This window comes from Hyperoodon ampullatus (assembly GCF_949752795.1).
Source record: "Hyperoodon ampullatus genome assembly, chromosome: 4".
In the NCBI taxonomy this organism is placed as follows: Eukaryota; Metazoa; Chordata; class Mammalia; order Artiodactyla; family Ziphiidae; genus Hyperoodon; species Hyperoodon ampullatus.
In genome coordinates, this window is record NC_136917.1 from 47,742,688 (window position 1) to 47,764,880 (window position 22,193).

General features: G+C 41.5%; 1 protein-coding gene across 1 annotated transcript; it reads right to left on the reverse strand.

The window, feature by feature from the left end:
- Positions 1-240: 240 nt before the first annotated feature.
- On the reverse strand, positions 241-16,786 carry LOC307051345 (zinc finger protein 300-like). The gene is made up of 5 exons (XM_079701632.1): positions 16,779-16,786; positions 15,035-15,079; positions 14,167-14,293; positions 13,781-13,876; positions 241-379 (listed from the first exon to the last, which is right to left on the reverse strand). Exons 2-5 carry the CDS (start codon positions 15,047-15,049, stop codon positions 369-371), a joined length of 249 nt encoding a protein of 82 aa, XP_079557758.1. The 5' UTR covers positions 15,050-15,079; positions 16,779-16,786; the 3' UTR covers positions 241-368.
- Between the last annotated feature and the right edge of the window lie 5,407 nt (positions 16,787-22,193).

Consider the following 22,193-nt stretch of genomic DNA (forward strand, 5'->3'; position numbering starts at 1 on the left):
AGCATGTAGATCTAAAGTCAAGACTTTATATACCATTGATCCCATTACTTTAAGTAGTTTCTCTACTATTAACATATTACATTACTAGGGTATATTTGTTACAATAAATGAACCAATGGTGATACATCATTATTAACTAAAGTCCACACTTTATTCAGATTTCTTTAGTTTTTATCTGATGTCCTTTTTCTGTTCCAGTATTCCACCTAGGATACTACATTATATTTAGCGATCATGTCTCCTTAGGCTCCTCTTGGCTGAAGCAGTTTCTCTGACTTTCCTTGTTTTCATAACCTCAACAGTTTTGAGAAGTACTGGTTAAGGATTTTGTGGAATGTTCCCCTGTTGAGATTTTCTTGATGTTTTTCTCATGCTTGGACTGCAAAGGCAGGAAGACCACAGAGGTAAAGCACCATTTCATCACATTATATCGAGGGTTCATGCTATCAACATGACTTATCAGTGTTGATATTGACATTGGTCATCTGTCTGAGGTAGTGTTGGCCCACGTTTCTCCACTGTAAAGTTACTATTTCCCCATTTCTTTCCATACTATTCACTTTGGAAATCACTAGGCATAGCATACACTTAAGGACTGAGAAGTTAGGCTCTCCATTTTTGAGGGCTAAGTATCTATTGATTTTTAAACTATTTGTTATTTGTTATATTGCTCTAGGATTTAGACAATCTCTCTCTATCATATTTCCTTCAGATTAATACTAACTTAATTCCAGTGATATATAGAAAATTTGCTCCACTCTGCCCACTTTTGTGCTACTATGTTTTATATATTTTGTCTATGTATGTTAAAACCCAACAATACAGTGTTATAATTGTTGCTTTATATAATTTTATGCCTTTTTGGCTGCACCACGGGGCACGCGGGATCTTAGTTCTCCGACCAGGGATCGAACCCATGCCCCCTATAGTGGAGGTACCGAGTCTTAACCACTGGACCGCCAGGGAAGTCCCTAATTTTATGTCTTTTGAAGAAACTAAGAGAAGAAAGGATACACACAAATAATCTTAAAAAAAACAAACAAACATTTGTCATTTCTGGTACTCTTCAGTTCTTCCTGTGGTTTCAGGTTACCACCTGATGTCACATCCTTACTCCCCTAGAACTTCTTTCTTTCTCCCTTCCTTTGCACTGTAAAATATATTATACCTCTATATGTTATAGGCCCAACACTTCAATCTTTAAAAACAGATTTATGGAGATATAGTTCACACACCACACAATTCACCCATTTAGAGTATATACAATTCAATGGTTTTGGTATAATTACAGACATGTGCAGCCATCTCCACAGTCAATATCAGAACATTTTCATCACCTCAGAAAGACATTTGATATCCTTTAGCCATAATCCCCTTATCTCCTCATCTCCTCCAACCCTAAGCAACCACTAGTCTACTCTTTGTCTCTGCAGAATTGTCTATTCTGGACAGTTCATATAAATTGAATCATGTGATATGTAGTCTTTTGTGACTGGCTTCATTTACTTAGCATGTTTTCAAGCTTCATCTATGTTGAATTGTGTCTTTCATTCTGTTTTATGGCCGTATAATATTCCATTACATAGATATACCACATTTTGTTTACTCATTCATCAGTTGGTGGACATTTAGGTGGTTTATACCTTTTAGTTATTGTGAAGAGTAGTGCTTTGCGCATTTGTGTACAAGGTTTTGCATGAACATATGTTTTCATTCCTCTTGGGTATATACATAGGAGTGGAGTTGTTGGGTCCTATGGTAACTCTATGTTTGGTCATTTGAGGAACTTGCAGAGTGTTTTCCAAAGTGGCTGCATCATTTTACATTCCCACCAGCAAGCAGTGCTGCATGTTGTCTACAAGAAACTCACTTAAGTATAAAGACACAGATTAAAAGATAATTCCTCCCTCCATCCCTATGACATTGCTGTCATTCCTTTCATTTACCCATAGGCTGTAATCAACCAATATACTGCCATTATTATTTTGAACAAACTTATTATTTAGATCAATTAAGACTAAGGAAAATAAAAAAATTGTATTTTGCCTTAATTTATTCCTTCTCCAACACTCTTCCTTCCCTTATGGAGATCTTGAGTTTCTTTTCTTTTCTTTTTATAAATTTATTTATTTTGGCTGCGTTGGGTCTTCATTGCTGCGCGCCAGCTTTCTTTAGTTGTGGCGAGCTGGGGCTACTCTTTGTTGCGGTGCCCGTGTTTCCCATTGCTGTGGCTTCTCTTGTTGCGGAGCAAGGGCTCTAGGTGCGCGGGCTTCAGTAGTTGTGGCTCATGGGCTCTAGAGTGCAGGCTCAGTAGTTGTGGCGCACGGGCTTAGTTGCTCCTTGGCATGTGGGATCTTCCCGGACCAGGGATCGGACCCGTGTCCCCTGCGTTGGCAGGCGGATTCTTAACCACTGTGCCACCAGGGAAGTCCCGAGATCTTGAGTTTCTGACCTATATCATTTTCCTTCTTTCTGGGAAGATATTTTAACCTTTCTTGCAAGACAGGTCTACTGGCAACAAGTTCCCTCAAATTTTGTTTGAGAGAGCATTTCTCCTTAAACTTTTGAAGGGTCTGGTATCTTTTTTCTGACACCACTCCTGATGCCAAATGTGCACGTTTTTCTACACCAATTCTCCAACACCAATTTTATGTTTACCTGGCTAGCAGCTTGGCTGAGTTTTTTGTTTGCTGTAGCTGTAGATGTGAGAGGTAAAATTTCCTCGTGTCCTTATTTTTGTCTCCTGTGTTATCTTTAGTTTTCTCTAAACACTTCTGCTCAAATAGCATCTGAGCTTTGCAGTTATTTTAGCTGTAACCCACTGTTATTATAGAGGTTGATTGATGTGATGGTAAGATGTGGAGGGAGGGGAGCATTCTATAATCCTATGATTAGGCGCCAGTCTTTTAGTGAGGCTGTGATTTGAGGCTGTGACTTTTACAAGTGTTCTTAGCTTCTCCTGCCCCCCAGGTGAGACATGAAGGTTAAAGGGGGGCCGTGTTGGATATTTCTTTTCCTTCATGTCAAAGACTAGAGAGGGGCGGAGTGGAATATTTTCCTTCCCTCAAGTTAAAATAGTTTCTTTTGATGCAAGCCCCTTCTTAAAAATAGTTCTTCCCTTAGGCTCTGGTGAAAACAGTTTCTTTGGATGCAAGTCCTATCTTAAAAAGAACAGAATCCTCTGGGTATATTTCAAAATGGTTACTTTTCTGCTCCCTCTGTCAGAGGCAGGAAGGAACTTTTTTCTGATCATTACCTGAAGAACTTGGGGCGGTTCCTGGAGACGACTCATGAAAGTGTGGAGGTCCCCCTAAGACTGAACCCTGAGAGTTTTTAACTCTCAGTCTACTTCACACTGAGTCTCCAGCAATTCATCAATTACAATCTAAGTGTTCCTACCTATACTGGCTCCTCTGGTGAGCTTGTTCCTAGTAACCTCTCAGTATCTTCCTTTTTCTCTAGTTTTCAGGGAAGGAGTTTGTCCTGTAACCTAAATTCTCTATAGGAAGTGAGAAGAATTGTTGATTTCCAACTTGTTCAGATTTTTTTCTGGTTGTGAACATGATAGTGACAAATTCTAAGATCTTTCTGTCAGATAACAAACCAGAAGTCTGCTCAGTTCATTTTACTTCATTCTTTTTTTCTCTCTGTTCTCAGATCGTATCATCTCTAATGATCTATTTTCAAATTCACTCATTCTTCTGCCAACTTAAATCTACTGTTGATCCCCTACAGTGAATCTTTATTTCAGGTATTGTACTTCTCAACTCCAGAATTCATTTGGTTCTTTCAAATAATTTTATCTATTGACATTCTCTATTCATGAGCTACTTTCATGAACATAGTTCCCTTTAGCTTTTGAACATATTTATAATAGCTATTTTTGGAGTGTTTGCCTTAAAAGTTTAACATTTGGGCCTCCTCAAAGGTAGTTTCTATTGCCACTGTTTTTCCTGTACAAGGGTTATACTATTCCGGTTTCTTTGCATCTCTCACAGTTTTTGAGATACTAGTAGGAACTAGATCCTAGTAGGAACTTTAGGTTCTGATACGTCCCCTTCAGGGCTTGTGAATTTGCTCTGTTTCATTTTGTTAGTTTTTTAAAGTAGCTTGCCTGGACTAATTTTGTGAAGTCTATTTTCCTTCACCATGTATAGTCTCTGATGTTACTGCTCAGTTCCCCCAACTCCCACCCCAAGCCTGGCTTCCTAGAAGTCACCCCTGGGTCCAAATTATTGTAATGTTCAGCCAGTGATTGGTCAGAGGTGTGCCTAAGTCCCTTGAGCCAGTAAAGCTTCCACTCTCTGCTAATGGATCTGTGTGTGACTTAGAGAATTCTTTCAAGTCTGGCCTATGTTCAGTTAGTGATTATACCTTTCAAGTGCCTGCTCCGGTTGGTTCTGAGTGTGAAACCTAGATGTGTGCACAGCTTTCCAGACAGGGACAACTGTGATCTTCCAGGGCACTTTTTAAGCTATTTCTCTGGTTCCCTCTGTTAAACTTTCGGGTGGCCTGCTATTTCATTTGTTGCTACTTATTTTATGGAATAGAATTCTAATTGCTTGCCACTAAGATCTCTGTTTTCAACAATGTCTGAAGTCAAGCATTCCTCCACACTGTGTACAAAATAAGTCAGGTCCCTCTGTGGAGCTCTGGAGCTTCCAGTCCTCCCTCTTGCCTCTCTCCCTGGACAGATGTCTACACTATTGCATTGGAGCTGAGGAAGCTTCTTGGTTTCTCCTCTTGGCATGGAAACTCCTCCCTGCAAGTGGGATTTGGGAGGAGAAATGGAAGCCCGAGGTCTTTTTGATTTACTCCTCCCCGTATGGAACCTCTGCTCTATGAGTGGGAGTTGGGAAAATAGCCTGCTGTCCTTTCAGCTTTCCGTCCTCCATCACCCCCTGGCGTGGAACATTTGCCCTACAAACATAAAGCCTGGAGGGGGGTGGATCAGGGCCCCAGTATTCTTGGCCTACCTTGTCTTGGGTAGAGCTACTGTATAAGAAAGAGCTAGGCTGGGAATGGGAGCCCAAGTCTTCTCAGTTGGAGCTGACTAAAATTGAGCTCCTGTAACATGGAGCTGGGGTGGGCAGATGAGACACTTTGAAGATATCAGACTTCAACAAGATCTTTCTTCTAAGTCACTTTATTTCACTGAAAGGTTTATCAGGTTGTCGATTCTCAAAACCTTTAAAATCATTCTCAACTATTAGAAGTTTAGAAATAATTTTAAAAAAAATTCTGTAGGGGGACTTCCCTGGTGGTGCAGTGGTTAAGAATCCGCCTGCCAATGCAGGGGACATGGGTTTGAGCCCTGGTCCGGGAAGATCCCACATGCCGCAGAGCAACTAAGCCCATGTGCCACAACTACTGAGCCTGCCCTCTAGAGCCCACGAGCGACAACTACTGAGGCCGCGTGCCACAACTACTGAAGGCCACACGCCTAGAGCGCGTGCTCCACAACAAGAGAAGCCACCGCAATGAGAAGCCTGCGCACCTCAATGAAGAGTAGCCCCTGCTCGTCACAACTAGAGAAAGCCCATGCTCAGCAACGAAGACCCAACGCAGCCAAAAATAAATAAACTAATTAATTTAAAAAAATTCTGTAGCCCCCAAATTTCTGGACTATTTGCTTTTATTTTGGCTTGTCAGTCACTAATTTTTCCTGAGTTTATCTCTTTCTTGTAAAAGCTTGCCAAATGCAGCTAGTATCAGTGAGCAAACATTACTAACACTCTGTTCTCTAATATCTTCTAGAGCTGTTAGCACAGTAGGTGTATGTAATGGAGACAATTTTACCAATTGTTTTGCCAGTTTGTCATCATCTTTTCAGCCTTTGACATGTTTTCTCACTGCCCAAGTGCTAGGCCAATGTCACATATTTTATTTTGTTACACAGGCAATACACTTCTAGGACCAACCCCTAAATCAGTGACTTAATATCGGGGCAATGTAGGGCAGTGGTTCCAGGCTCATAGCCTTGTGAGAATGAAATAGAATGATGCATGTGACACCCCCTCCCCCAAGTCCTTTCTATCTCCCTCTATCACAGCCCTGATTACAGTGAATCATTTCCCTATCTTTCTAATTAGAATTAAAGCTCCAATTGTACCCTTGAAAAACATAAAAATAGCTAACATCTTATGAATACCGTACATAGACTATCTTGTATAATCTTTGCAATAACCCAACAAATTAGGGCATTGTTATCTCTAATTCACAGAAGAGAAAATAAGGCTCAAAGAAGATCTAGAATCTAGAATATGGTTGCCTGCAGAACGAGAGCTCCTACACCACCTCTTGTATATTTTTCACCTGTGTACATAATTCTCTGTTAAAACTCACTTTAGGAAAAAATGAGGTTTCATTTAAAATTAATAAATAAGGGAGAAGTTGATTTCTAATGCCATGGATGTTTACATGGAAATTTACAGGGTATCTACCCCCCCACCACTGAATGGATTTTATTTTTTAAAATGAATACTTCTCTCTGAAAAAAGTCCCTGTATTTCTGAACTGTAAAATCCTAATGAAAAGTATTTCTTATTATTCTATCACAGGTGAATTAGGAAATGCCAAATAGATAGAAATGGTGCATAGTACAACACGCCTCCAATCATATTGTTAGATTGTGTAGTATTTACAGTTTGTATACTCAAACTTATGAAGTAATCCAGTGAAAATGAATAATAGTATGTATATTAATTTGCTAGGACTGCCAAAAAATCATGCCACAGACTGGCTGGCTTAAAAAACAGAAATCTGGGGCTTCCCTGGTGGCGCAGTGGTTGAGAGTCCGCCTGCCGATGCAGGGGATATGGGTTCGTGCCCCAGTCCGGGAAGATCCCACATGCTGCGGAGTGGCTGGGCCCGTGAGCCATGGCCGCTGAGCCTGCGTGTCCGGAGCCTGTGCTCTGCGACGGAGAGGCCACAACAGTGAGAGGCTCACATACTGCAAAAAAAAAAAAAAACCAAAAAAAAAAAAACCAGAAATCTATTTTCTCACAGTTATGGTTAGAAGTCCAAGATCAAGGGGCAGGCAGGGTTGGTTTCCTCTGAGGCCACACTCCTGCTGTCTCTTCACATGGCCTTTCCTCTCTGTATCTGTATCCCTGGTATCCTAATCCCTTCTTATAAGGACACCAGTCAGACTGATTAGGGCCCACCTAATGGCCTCATTTTAACTTAATTACTCTTTAAAGGCCCCATCTCCAAATACAGTCACATTATGAGACAATGGGGGCTAGGGCTTCAACATATGGATCTGGGGGGACAATAACAGTATATAAAAAGGGGTTGGGCTTCCCTGGTGGCACAGTGGTTGAGAGTCTGCCTGCTGATGCAGGGGATACGGGTTCATGCCCCAGTCCAGGAAGATCCCACATGCCACGGAGCGGCTGGGCCCGTGAGCCATGGACGCTGAACCTGAGCGTCCGGAGCCTGTGCTCCACAACAGGAGAGGCCACAACAGTAAGAGGCCCACGTACCTCAAAAAAAAAAAAAAGGGGGGGTAATTTAGTCACCAAAAACAACTATTTAAATTGTAGTGAGTGTTGTAAGAGGCCATGGCTACTTTCTTTTGCTCACTCTCATATGATATCTGTCTCATATATACTTTATGTAAATAACAATACATTTACATACTCTTATCACTGATCAAGAAGTAGCAGGAGTCTTTTATATATGCCAACAAACAACAGGAAAAAAGTTTACTTTATACTTTAGAATTCTTATTTAGGATGCCCTATGTTTTGTTACAATTCATACTTTGTTAAAAGAAGAAAAAATAGGGAATTCCCTGGTGGTCCAGTGGTTAGGACTCTGCACTTTCACTGCCATGGCCTGGGTTCAATCTCTGGTTGGGGAATGAAGATCCTGCAAGCTGTGCAGCACAGCCAAAAAATAAAAAAAAATTAAAAATAAATAATTAAAAAAAGAAAAAATAGTACTATTTAATGTGGAAAATAATTGGTAATGGCATTTTACATATATAATACTTATTTTATATTTGTAATTGTTAGCTTCACATAAGCAATTCCAATACCTATATGATTTACGTTATGTGGTGCATAATGTAATGTAAACAGTTTGGAATATAATGCTTTCATATTTTGCAGACTGTCCATATATGATTTTCTAATTTTGTTTTGACTAGCCCACTTATTAATATTTCAAAAGTCTTTGTAGTCCACAGTAAGCATTTATCCTTTAACAAGGAGGTGTACTTTCTGTAATATCTTCAAGAAATACTTTGGCATCACATCTGAAATATGATTTCTACAGAAATATAGCTACATACTTTAAATTTGTTGAATTAATAGGCTTCTTCTTAAGACTTCTTGATACATAATAAGGTTTGATTTCTAATGAAGGCTTTCTGTCACTGTAATTTTTAGTTGAAGATATTCCCACATTAGTTTCTCTTTTAAGAAACTTTTTCTTTATGAGTCCTCTTATGGCGACAGAGGGCTGAGCTATGTCTGAAGGCTTTCCCACATTGATTGCATTCATAGGGTTTTTCTCCTGTGTGAGTTCTGTGATGTATAATGAGGTCAGACTTCTCAGAAAAGGCTTTTTTACACTCATTACATTCATAAGGTTTCTCCCCAGTATGGATTTTCTTATGCCTAATAAGGCAGGACACTTCACTGAAAGCTCTCTCACACCTGGTACACACATAAGGTTTCTCTCCTGTGTACAAAGAGGTGTGACTTCATGCTGAAGGTTCTCCCACATTCATCACACACGTAGGGTTTCTCCCCAATCTGAGTTCTCTGGTGAATATTGAGCTGTGATTTTTGGAAAAAGGCTTTCCCACACTCATTACACTCATAGGGTTTCTCCCCAGTGTGAATTCTCTGATGTTCAATGAGGTGTGACTTATGGGAGAAAGCTTTTCTACATTCAGTACACTCATAAGGTTTCTCTAGAGTATGGATTCTCAGATGTATAACGAGATTTGATTTCTTGCTGAAGCCTTTCCCACACTCAGTACATACAAAGGGCTTTTCTCCTGTATGAGTTCTCTTATGTATAATGAGGTCTGACTTCTGGAAGAAGGCTTTCCCACATTCACTACATTCATTCTTTCTTGCATATCTTCTGTTACCACTAAATAAGTCTAAATAGTTAAAACTTCTACCATATGAGTCATGTCTTTGGAGTCTTTGTTTTGAAGAAACAAAGGCTGTGCTCAGATGACATCTATTTTCAAGTGCGTTACAATTGTTACACTTTTCCTCTGTCACAGTTTTCTGGTCAATGAATGCAACATGCCTGAAAAGTGTTCCTTGGTTCTCTTGGTGCCTCTCCATGTGGTCATCAACTTGCCAGACTTTTTCTAGAAGGGAGCATAATAAACTATATGTCGGTGAATATTTCTGCTAACGTATTATGACTCATAGCTTTTTGCACTATTGTGAGATTGAATCTTTACTTGCAGACCCAGTATCCATATCTAACAGAAATACCAAGGCTAAATGGAATCTATACCCCTGAGCTTAGCAGGAAAGGCACAACTTTTAAAAAAACTGTAGTAGTAGTAAAAGAACTAGATAATATGACAATGAACATAAATATATTTGACTATATGCAAACAAGACTTTGTAAACTGGGGAGAAAAATGGAAATAATGCCAAGAAGTAGTAAAAAGGAACAAAGAAGAACAGCTGCTACAGGGTCAATGGGAAGAGCCCATCTAGGAGAAATAAAAGTGACTAAGGTAAAATGGTGATTAGAGGAAATAAAGGAAGGACTGGATGAGGAATAGAGAGATTTGAGCTAGTGTCTCATCAACTCATTGTTGGATTGCTGTAGTTTAATCTTCACTTGTCTCTTTGCTTCCAGTGTCTTTGAGCTCTTGTCTATTCATCCAGCAGCATGAAACTGATTTTATAAAACCATCAATTCTACTTGTAAACAGGAACACTTTTGTAGCCAGTATAATGGTAATTCATTCTTGTATAGGTGTGAGGGCGCAGGAATTCCTATGTCCAGTAAGAGGAAAATATGCCATAGGATAAGCCAAGCTTGCCTCAGGATTAGAGTCACTGCTAAATTCTGATTACTGAGTGTATATTATTCTATAATAGTTCATAGATACTGAATCAATCCTGACTTTAAATGCTCTCCCTACCTTGCTCTCTACCTACCACAGATGGAAAATGAATTGTCGTTAAGCATGTGGGCTCCCAATCCAGATTACAATCTTAGTTTCATCACTAATTAGATGTGTGACACAGGTCAAGTTAATCTCTTTGGGCCTCAATTTCCCCTTCTATAAAAAAGGATAATAATATCACCTATCTTACAGGGTTTTGTGAGGATTAAACGAGTCAATCCCTTTAAGTACTCAGAATAGTGCCTAGCATGTAATGTTTCACTAGTTAGATATTATTATATTTATTATTACTGATCCTCAGACAACTATGTTCTTGCCACTTTCTGCTTTATATCATGTTTTCCAAGCATCTGGATTCTATTAATGTAATCTTAAGCAGTAGATTTCTCACCCTGTATCTAAATTCCTATCAATCTTCATTTTCATCTATTGATATTTTATAAACTTCTGACAGTACTTGACTACTGTTACATTTATGCTACCTATATCCGGAGCAATAAAGGCACCCCTTGGCTCAGAATTTGACAATGCTACTGAGCTTCCTGGCCCAGTTCCCAACATGTAAGTCATCACTCTTTAAAGAAAGTGAGTAAATTTCTATTCTATATCTACCACTGGAACCCCAGAGGCTTCAACACATATCTTTTATCCCAGTGATACTGTGATTTATAATAAGAAATATATATTTCATCTTTGTCCCTGTTTCTGGCACAGAGCTCCAAAAACCCTTGTAATTTCCTAAGTGATGAAAGTCATAAAGGTGTCTTTTGTTATGTTAATAAGTGACTTATGGGAAGCATCTAAGGATCGGGGCTGGTTGCCAGTGGAGCCAACCATGTGATTAGAGGGCTGGAACTTTCAGTTCCATGCCTCAACTTCCAGAGAGGGGAGAAGGGCTGGAGGCTGAAGTACTCACCAGTGGCCAATGATTTAATCAATCGTGCCTATGTAATGGAGCCTCCAAAAAAACCCTAAAGGAGGGGGTTCAGAAAGTTCACAGGTTGGGGAACCAGAGTGCTTTCATGTACCACCATGCTGGGCCCCAAACTCCATGAGGCCAGAAGTTCCTTGAGTTTGAACTTCTGGCCTCCATACCTGTAAGACAATTAATTTCTGTTGTTTTAAGCCTAGTTTGTGGTAATTTTTAAATTGCAGCCCTGGGAAATTAATACAATGTTAAAAAAAAAAAGACACTATGACAACGCAAGGGTGATGGCGGGTAGGCTAGAATGCTAGAGAAATGAAGATCAAAAACTCTAGGTCCAACTGCAGTGACTTTTTAGCAGAGATAGAAAAATCCATCTTAAAATTCACATGGAATCTCAAGGGACTCCGAGTAGTCAAACACTCCAAAAAAAGAACAAAGTTGGATAACTAACACTTCCTGATTTTAAAACATACTACAAAGCCACAGTGATCAAGACAGTGTGGTAATGACATAAAGACAGATAGACAGACCAAAGGAATAGAATAGAGAGCCCAGAAATAAACCCTCATGTATATGGTTAAATGATTTTCTACAAGAGTACCAAGATCATTCAATGGGGAAAGGACAGTCTTTTCAATAAATGGTGCTAGGAAAACTGGATACCTACATGCAAAAGAATGAAGTTGTATCCTTATCTTATGTTATATACAAAAATTAACTGAAAACGGATCAAAGACTTAAAGAGCTAAAATGATAAAACACTTATTTGGGACTTCTCTGGTGGTCCAGTAGTTAAGACTCTGCACTTCCACTGCAGGGGGTGCAGGTTTGATCCCTGACTGGGGAACTAATTTCCCACTTGACCGCAGAGTGGCCAAAAAAAAAAAAAAAAAAAGATCAAACACTTAGATGAAAATACAGAAAAAAGCCTCATGGAGTTGGATTTGGCAATGATTTCTTGGATGTAACACCAAAAGCATAGGCAACAAAAGAAAAAATAGGTAAACTGGATTTCATCAAAATTAAAACCTTTTGTGTGTCAAAGGACACTATTAAGGGAAATTGCTGGATCATGTGGTAATTCTCTATTCTCTATTTACATATTTAAGGAATTCCCATGATATTTTCCACAGCTACTGCACAATTTTACATTCCCACAGAATGTGAGAAAATACTTGCAAATCATATATTTTGTAAAGGATTAATAACCAGAATATATAAAGAAACAACTCAGTTTTAAAATAGGCAAAGAGGGGGGCTTCCCTGTTGGCACAGTGGTTAAGAATCCACCTGCCAGTGCAGGGGACATGGGTTTGAGCCCTGGTCCGGGAAGATCCCACATACCATGGAGCAACTAAGCCCGTGTACCACAACTACTGAGCCTGCGCTCTAGAGCCCGCAAGCCACAACTACTGAAGCCCGTGTGCCTAGAGCCTGTGCTCCGCAACAAGAGAAGCCACCGTGATGAGAAGCCCATGCACTGCAAGGAAGAGTAGCCCCCGCTCACCACAACTAAAGAAAACCTGCGCAGCAACAAAGACCCAGCGCAGCCAAAAATAAAATAAAATAAATACATTAAAATAAAATAAAATAGGCAAAGAACTTGAATAGACACTTCTTCAAAGAAGATATACAAATGGCCAATAAGCACATGAAAAGATGCTCAACATCACTAATCACTAGGGAAATGCAAATCAAAACCATAATGAGATACCACTTCATACCAATTAGGATGACTATTTATTTAAAAAAACTAGAAAATAAGTGTTGGTGAGGATGTGGAGAAATTGGAACACTTGTGCATTGTGGTGGGAATGTAAAATTGTGCAGTAGCTGTGGAAAATATCATGGGAATTCCTTAAAAATGTAAATAGAGAATTACCACATGATCCAGCAATTTCCCTTCTGAGTATATACCTGAAAGAATTGAAAGCAGGGACTCAAACAGATATTTGTACACCAATGTTCATAGAAGCAATATTCACAACAACTAAAGGTAACAACTCAAATGTTCACTGGTAGATGAATGGATAAATAAAATTTGGTATATACTACAATGGAAATTATTCAGCCATAAGAAGGAATGACACTCTGACACATGCTACAATATAGATGAACTTTGAGATATTATGCTAAGTGAAATAAATCAGATACAAGAGGACAAATATTCTAAGATTCTACTTATATGAGTTATATCTAGAATAGTCAAATTTGTAGCTATAGAAAGTAGAATAGTGGGTACCAGTGGCTGGGGGAAGGTGGAACAGAGAGTTATTGTTTAATGATTTCAGTTTGTGATGATGAAAGAGTTCTAGAGATGGATGGTGGTAATGGTCTCACAACAATGTGAATGTACTTAATACCACTAAACTGTACACTTAAAAAATAAATTTTATGTTGACTATATTTTGTCACAATTTTAAAAAAGAGAAAAATATCTTCTCAAGGTCCTAAATGAAGTTGATAGGGATCACAGGCAGAATACACCTGAAGGAGAAAATGTAACTCTAACAGCCATGCAAAAAAAACCACATTAATATGTGAAGGTGGTACACAGAAATGGTGTTCAGGTAGATATGAAATTTATGTTAACTGTCCCTAGTTATTTCCAAAGGTCCGAGGCCTTTATGAAGAGAATCTGAAGGATATTTCTCAAAGATGCCAGCCCTCATTAACCAACTGTGAACTTCATTTCATTCACTTCCATCCACACAACTCTTCACCTAACTCACCTGGGTATCTCCAACTTGAGATTTCTCTCTCCACCATCCATGGTTCTTCTCCTTGTTCCAATTGGTAGATCACAGCAGGCTTGGTGGTTTTATATCCTGTCAATTAGAAATGATAAGGGATTTGGACCTAGCTACTTGGGCTTCAGGTCCTTTGAACTCTCAGCTTCATCAGGGACTGCCTGATAAAGGTGCTCACTTGTACCTTAAAAAGAGGTTTTTTAAACAAACGTGTAGCCATATCTCCCCAAAGATTGTCAGTTGTCACCAACTGAGACTCAGAGCCACACTAGTAAAAGTATTTCAGAGGGCTGGCAATTTGGAGCAACTGAGAAAGGAAAAGCAGTCAACCAGGCGCATACCAATCAACACTGGGAAATGGTCCTCACCCACTGAGATGAGGTTGATATAGTTCTCCAGCATCACGTCCCAGTACAGATCCCTCTGGGGAGGGCCCAGATACTGCCACTCCTCCTGGGTGAAATCCACAGCCACGTCCTTGAATGTTACTGGTCTCTGTAACAACACATTCCTATTCCAACTAAAATTATCTATAATGCATAAAATGGACAAAAACGCATGACAACTTGTTTCTAACCATGTTCATTAGTTGACAATGCTTCCCAAAATTTAGTCCCACTTCGTTTTTGGGGATATTACACTAAACTGGTCTCATTCTGTTTCTCCAGCACTGTGCTTTGATGCCTGTTTGTCTAGATTTATGTTCTATTTTGTGCATGACACAAAACTCCTATATGAAATACTTTATACTTGTGAAATAATTACCCATTAGGCCATTCATTTAATAATAAGTCATTAAACAAATATTTACTGAGTACCCACTACATGTCCAGAGCTGACTGTCCTAAATGCAAAGGATCAAATATTGGAAGCTGATCCAGTTTGCCAATATGTCAAGCCATAGAAAAAATGCTTACTCAGTGTCAAAAGTTATACAATGAGAAGGCACTGTTCAAACCATTCTTGATAAGCTTTTTAACGAAGAATAAAACACTTTCTCAATGTTTCAAATTACAGTGTACTAAATATTTGTTTTTATTATTTTTTATTTCCCTATACTTGTATAACCAAGAGAGGATTCAATGTTTTGACAAAAAAGTTTAAGGTCACAGAATAATTATAACCAATGGGGAAAATCTCATTGATTATTAAGATTGGTTTGAACTATTTCAGCTCATGTGGTCATTTTTACAATCGTGTACTACTGGTCCTGTATAGCAAAACAAACTAACTCACCTGGGACTTGGTCATTTTCTGTAACCCTTGGGTGAAGGCAGAGATCTATGAAGATAGAGATAGGTTTAAGAGAATGAGCCATGTGAGACCAGGTATGACTTGAAGATTCCAGAATCACTGGTGTAATAAACCCTGACACAGGTGACCATAACAACCCATACACAGCTGCCTCAACAGTTGGGTTGAAGAAGCCACTGTGGGAGAATTTCCCCTGGGTCCTCCAGAATTCATTGAGAGAAAACCACAGATTTGCACTAAGATTTAGCTACAAGGATATCTGTTGTAGCACTTTTTAACAGACTTAAAATTGGAACAAATTAAAGAACTGGTTAGTCAAATAGATATATACCCCCCAAGTAAATTTGTAATAATCAAAAATGATGTTGTCAGAAATTTATCAAAATGTAAGTGGTAGTTGATGTACACCCTTCTCTGACCCTCTAGTCATGAGTTCTGTGGACTCCAACCAGGGCTGTAGGACTACAGATAGGCTACAGTTTGAAAGTAGGATGCACCAATATTGGGTTCTCAGTGGGACCAAGGATCTAGGCAAAGACATCTATAGACTTGGAAATATAGTGTCCACATGGTGAGATTCATTCACCAGTCTGTCTGGAATCTGCCCCAGGGGAACTGAGGTGCAGGTCCCTGTGGTTTAAGCTGAGGAGGAGCAGAGTTCAGTCAAATGCTGTGTTTTAGGCTAGGAGACATGTTGTAAAAAGTAGGAGAGTTGGAAACAAATATCTGGGCTTGAATTTACCTGCTGGCTATTTGACCTTGAGCAAGTCACTTCACCTTCCTGAGCCTCAGTAAAATTGGAAATAATACCTGTGTTGTACCAGTGACTTTACCCGCCCACCCCTTTTTAAATTAAGCTAACAAATATATTTTACAAAACAACCTAATGTTAATGTAGGTGTGTGTGTGTTTGTGTGTGCACACTCACGTCCATGCTAGCTGTTCCCTCTGGCCAGCACACACTTCCACTATTTCATCAAGACTTTAGTCAGATACCAAGGAGGGCTCCCTGTCTACCTAATTTAAAATTAACCCTTCTCCCATTTCCCTTACCCAGATCTACTTTTTCTTTGTGTATAACACATCACCTTCTAGTATACTACATAATTTACTGATTTATTATGCTTATTGTTTATTGACTATCTCTACTTAGCTAAAACTAAAATTTCATAAAGGCAGGGATTTTTGTCTGAATAGTCAATAGCCAGCACCAGGAAAGTGTTTGGCTCATAGACGCTCAAAAAAATAGTCACTGAAAAACAATACATATGTAGTTATAGTAAGTTTCATAAAACAATGCTTATTACATGGGATACATACGTGATATTTTACAGTATTTTATTTTTTTAAATGTTCACATACAAGAGTACATACTATAGAATTCCATTTATATGTTGTTCTATAAAGGCAAAATTAACCTGTAGAAAGTGGAAAACTGGTTGTTTCTCAGCATACGGGGGGAATGATTGACTGGGAAGGTTCAGAACTTTCTGGGGGATTAAAATGTTTTGTATTTTGATGGTGTGGTGGTTAAATGGGTGTATACAACAATTTTTACATTTTTATTCTCTGTAAGTTACGTGCCAATTATTCTACGTAAATTATAACCCAACTTTTAAAAAGCACTGGCAAATAAAAATACTAGTCTTTACTAACTGAACAGATTTCATCACCCATACTCACGACCGTACTGGGTTTCAACCCATAGTATGAAAAACTGACTTACAGGGTTGCTGTGGGGTTAAAGCTAGACACCTTTGGAAAAGCAGGTAGCATTCCACCAGCAACAATTCAGACCTTCAGTAAAGCTTGGTTCTCTTTCCACACCCCAGAGGGCGCTCCGGGCATTAACCACTTGTGCGCTCCTGCCACCGGCGGATGCGCTCCGGATCGCCACACCTGCAGAGCCCCTGCATCGCCCGATCCGCGACCCGTAAGAACGCAGTCCGGGGAGCCCGCCCACCCGGGGCTCACGAACTCGGGCTGGGGAGGGTCACTGTAGCTTTTGACACACGCCGGTCCACGCCTCTACCCCGAGGTCCGGCTGAGCCCTATTATTCCCCACCCACCTCATACCCGCGCCATCTTCCTCTGCACGGCGCACCTCCAGCCCCGATCAAGGCCAGCCAAGTGAGGGGCTTAGCCTCTCGGGCCTCACCGCCGCGCGGGGTCACCACCGTGAGGACTTGGAGGGCACACATGCGCAGAAGAAGCCGCCTCGCGCGGGGCTCGCTGGAGCGTGTTTCCTCCGACTGCAAACTACATCTCCCAGAATGCCCGCGCTGAGGTGCCGCACATGCGCAGCGAGAGGCCAGGCGCGCGTGAGGTGTCATCCCGGCGGGCGTGAGGTGTCGTCCCGGCGCGTTCCACCTGATTCCAGCGCTGCGTTTCTCGCCCCGGTCCCCAACTCCCTTCCCGGCAGAAGGTCCACTGGGCGATGACGCACAGGCGCACTGTGCCAGGAATCTTGCGGTGGCGTCCGTACCTACTCCGTTTTAAGAACTCTCCTGGCAGGAACGGCTTTCACTAGAAATTTGAGGACTTAACTCTGGAATTTGAGTTTGAACCCAAGGCTTTTCGTTGTGGGCCTGTGAGTATGAAGTTACGACAAAATGGGAAATACATCTTACAGATTTTATTAAAATGCCTGCAAATTGAAGCTAACAGTGGTTGAAGTTAGTACTAACTGAGTGGGATAATTCTGAAGAACACAAACACAAATTTATATTGATTACACAAATATGATGACCAATAGCTAACTCGTCTGGGTAATATTTAAAGAGAAAAATTTGAAAAAGCTTGGAGACAAGATTTCCTCCTCAGGGGAGTTCAATTTAAGAAGGTGTGTTCCCGACCCTTTGGAGTCGGGCCCCAAGAAGGGTCTACTTCAGAAGCAAAAGAAAGCTTTATTCTGTGGTCAAAGAATGGAGAGGTGCAAACTGGTGCTCTAGAGCACACGTTCTCCCGGAAAGACCATTAGTGGGGCTACTTTATAGGGTTCTTGTCAGTGGCGGGCGGGGTGGAGATCTCCTGGGTGAGGGGCAGGCGTGGTGAGTGCCGGGTACAGCGTCAGCACACGACCTGCTGCTGCCACCGCCATCTTGAATTGAATGTCCTGCGCAGGCTTCTGCTCACCTCAGGCCAAGCTGGGGTGTCCAGCACAGCGCACAGCGCTTCTGCTCTGGGAGCGCTAATGCGATGGGTTAGGTGCAAGGCCTCTGCACACGGCCCTCTACAGGCCAGTGAAACTAGACTAAGCACAAAAGAAGAGGTTAGACCTTATCACTTAGATTCCATCTTATTTTCCCCAGGGGACCCTAGTGGCCTTTGGCAAAGTGGCAAATCCCCCCTCTTTCTTTTGACCTGCCCCTCATTCTTGACGGGTGCTGAGGGGTGAGGGTCTGTCTTCTGCAACTGCTTCCTGCCGAGTTTGGGTGTTGTCATAAATAACCTCAGGTGGAGGAGCACAGCTTCTCCCCTGCTGCCTTGAGATATGTTTGATTGTTGACTGGCCTCAGCCCTGACTTCGTATCCCTGAGCGACCACCGTTTGAAGTTTTATAGATTCTAATCTTTTGGAGACAAAGGACACCAGACAATTTAAACTACATGGCCCAAATATCAGCAAGAGGACAATGGTTCTTAAGGGACCCAGGAAACGTAGAAACCAAGGATGCTGGGGAGGGCTTGTTTTACCCTGCTCCAAAATTTGTTTGGCCAGATTAGGCTGGCTGGCTTCTGTTAGCCAAGTTGGTTTTTCTAGTAGCCTGTCTACACTTTCTTCAATCAGGCCACTTGCACTGATGTAAAAGCAACATGTTGTATTGACATGCACAAACCCCCTCCCTGGTCAGCCAACAGATAATCTAGGGCAATCCAGTCATCCTGAAATCCCTATTGCTTGGCATATACAATTACTTATCTTTTGCCTTTTTTTGGAAAAGGAGTTTTAGGTTGGAGAGAGGTTCACAAGAGTAGTGTGGAGTGGGGGGGTGGGGGTGGGGGATGGTGTCTGTTGTCTTGGGTTATTTCTCCAGAGGTTGGGGCTCAGGAGCCCTCTTCATTGGAGTGTGATGTACCCACGGAGTGATCCCCTGCAACTTCAGGGCAGAATGGGTGGTTAGGATCACGAAGCGTGGTCCGTTCCACTTAGGAGTGAGTTGATCTCGTGGGCTGCCTGTTTTCCATGTTTTTAGGTACGCCCACTCTCCTGGCTGGAAGGGATGTAGGGCCAGGTCAGTGTGTGCAGGCCACTCGTGGTTACCGTATTCTGTGAGAGCTTTCATGGTTTCTCCTACCTGGAGAGCTTGAGTTGTTTCATTCCAAGGGGGTTAAGGTGTCCCTTCTTGGGCTTGGGGAATGGATCTACCATTCATGAGTTCAGATGCATTTAAGTTTAATTTATCCCCACCGGGGACTAACCACATGTAGAGCAGAGCAGCCAGAAGAACCTGAATCCAGTTTTCTTGACAGGCCGAGTGTAAGGTCCATTTTATGCCCAGGGCACTCACTATCCCCCTCGTCACTTGAGACACAAATGCTGGATCATTATCATTTTGTAGGGATCCTGGGAGCCCAAACCTGGGGATTATTTCTTTTAGTAATGCCTTAGTCACTTCAGCTGCCCTTTCAGTTCTAGTGGGGAATGCTTATATCTGAAATTGTCCGGTACTCTCAGTGTGACAGTGAAATCTATCTGCCAGTGTTCTCCAGGGTCTGTCCCTCTGGTTTGAATGGGTCTTATCTGGGGGCCTCTGGGGGCTCTGGTGTTGGGGTTATTTATTGCACCAATGGGGCAGGTCTCAACTACCCAACCAATTATGTTTTTCGTGCTTGGGGTCACCATGATCTCAACCAGCTAATTATCTAGGACTTCCCTCCCATAGTGAGATCCTTAATGGTCCTCCCTGATGGCTTGGCAAGCTACAGTTTGGGGCATTAACTAGCCACCCATGACTCCCCAAATCCCTATTGAAACCCCATTTTGGGATTTTGTCTAATATTTCTTCTGTGTAGATTGGGGAATTATTGGATGGATCTGACCTTCAAAGTATGAAGGGTAGTTGCCAAGTTACTGGTTCTAAGGCCACCTTTTTGGCAGTTGCATCCACCGTGTCGTTTCCCATTATCCTCTGCATCCTCCTTTTGGTGACCCCAGCAATGAATCATTGCCACCTTTTTTGGAATCTGTACTGCTTCTGAGAGTTTCAGTATGCTTAAGCCATGTACTACCTGTTTATTCTCTGCAGTAAGCATAACTCTTTCCCTTCAAATAGCCCTGTGTCTGTGTAGGGTGGCATATGCATACCAGGAATCTGTGTAAATATTTAAGGCCTTCCCTGTCCTGAGCTCTAAGGCTTGGGTGAGGGCCATCGGTTTCGCCTTTTGGGCTGAAGTCCCTGGGGGTAGGCCTCTTCATTCTATGACTTGGGTCTGGGAGGTTATTGCATATCCCACCAGGCTTTTTCCCTCCCTCATAAAACTACTCCTCTTCAGCGTTTGGGAGAGGCTTGATTCCTAGGTCGGTGTAACTGGGATAGACTGTGTCTGTTGTTTCTATACACTCATGTTCTAAGGGCCCTGTTTCTGTAGGTAGTAAGATGGCAGGATTTAATGTACGACAGGTTTGACAGGTTTTTTGTTTTTATCTTGTTTTGTTTTTTTGGCTGCGCCGTGCCCCAGTGAAAGTGCTGACTGCTAACCACTGGACCACCAGGGAATTCCCAGTGTATGACAGCTTTTCATAGTAACCACTAAGGTGTCCAAAAGTGTAGCCTGGCCTTGAATTGCCCCGGGGGATAGCATTCTGTTCCCTTAGAGCTTACTAATGCTTGAAACTGGTGTGGAGTTCATATGGTGATTGGCTGTCTGAACATTAACTTCTCAACCTCCTTTAGCAGGGTTGCAGTAGCTACTACTGCCTGTAGGCAAGGAGACCATCCCTTAGCTGTTTGATCTAATTGTTTAGATCTGTCCAGGGAGGTTTGTCCTCAGCCATTAACATTACCATCTTGTGCCCCCTGTCTAGGGGAATGCCAGTCTCCAGTTTGCTCCCATTAGGTGGATAGTAACTCCCAATTTATGTAAGATATCCCTTCCTATCAGGGATATAGGACATTTGGGAATGTGTAGAAAGGAATGGGTGACGTGTTTGTCCAATTTGCATTTTAATGGCTCTATGAATGCCCATTCTTGGGCCTTCTCTGATACTCCCATAATTTTACAACTCTTACGACTGAGTGCCTGATCTGGTGTTCAGAACTGAGAAAGTGGCACCAGTGTTGACTAAGAATTCAACAGACTTTTCCCCAATGTCCAGTCTCAGACGGGGCTCCTCGGGGGTCAATTGGAGTGCTGGCTTAGGAGCCCCTGGCCCCATTATTCTTCATCTATTTGGACCATCTGCCTTCGAGGGTTGTGGCCGGGTTCTGCCATTTCCATCCACCTTGGGGGGCGCTGAGGGCATTGTCTCTTCTAGTGTCCCTCTTGTTTACATATGGTGCACTGATTGGGTACTAGTTTCCTTGACTTGCTATACCTTGGTGGAGGCTGGGGATCACTCACCAGGTCGAGAATCTCCGTGGGTAGTTAGTTCAAATTCGCAGGCCGTCTGGTTGACACTGAAGGGCAACAACCAGTAGGTGGGCTTGCCTCCAGGCCTTTTTGTCCTCTATATTTTGGTTTTTAAACACCCAGTAGGCAACCTCAACCAGGTGAGAGGTACACCTAATGTCGGGGGCACTTTGGGCCAGTTAGTTGACAGGTTTCTTTTCTGCTGCCTAGATTCCCTTTAGGAGTGATCTGTCCAGTCGAATTCAACGGCCACAGTTTTCAACTCAGCATTGGTGTCTTTTCGAGGGACCAAAAACAAACAAAAAAACCCTTTTATTTACTTAGAAGTATTTGTCTGTCTCATCCTTGACTTTTAAATTTAATTCTCCATATGTGCTTTTATTCCCCTCCTCCACCATGCCCAATCCCAAATTCTTTTTTTCATCTTTTGCAGTTTGCACTGTTTTAGTTATTTACTTCCCTAATCTAGATGTGGATATGTCTTTACATCTGTTATTAAAATAAGAGTCTTTTTTGGTGACGTCTGGGTCATGCTGTCATTGGTATTAAAAATGTTCTCGTTTTCATTA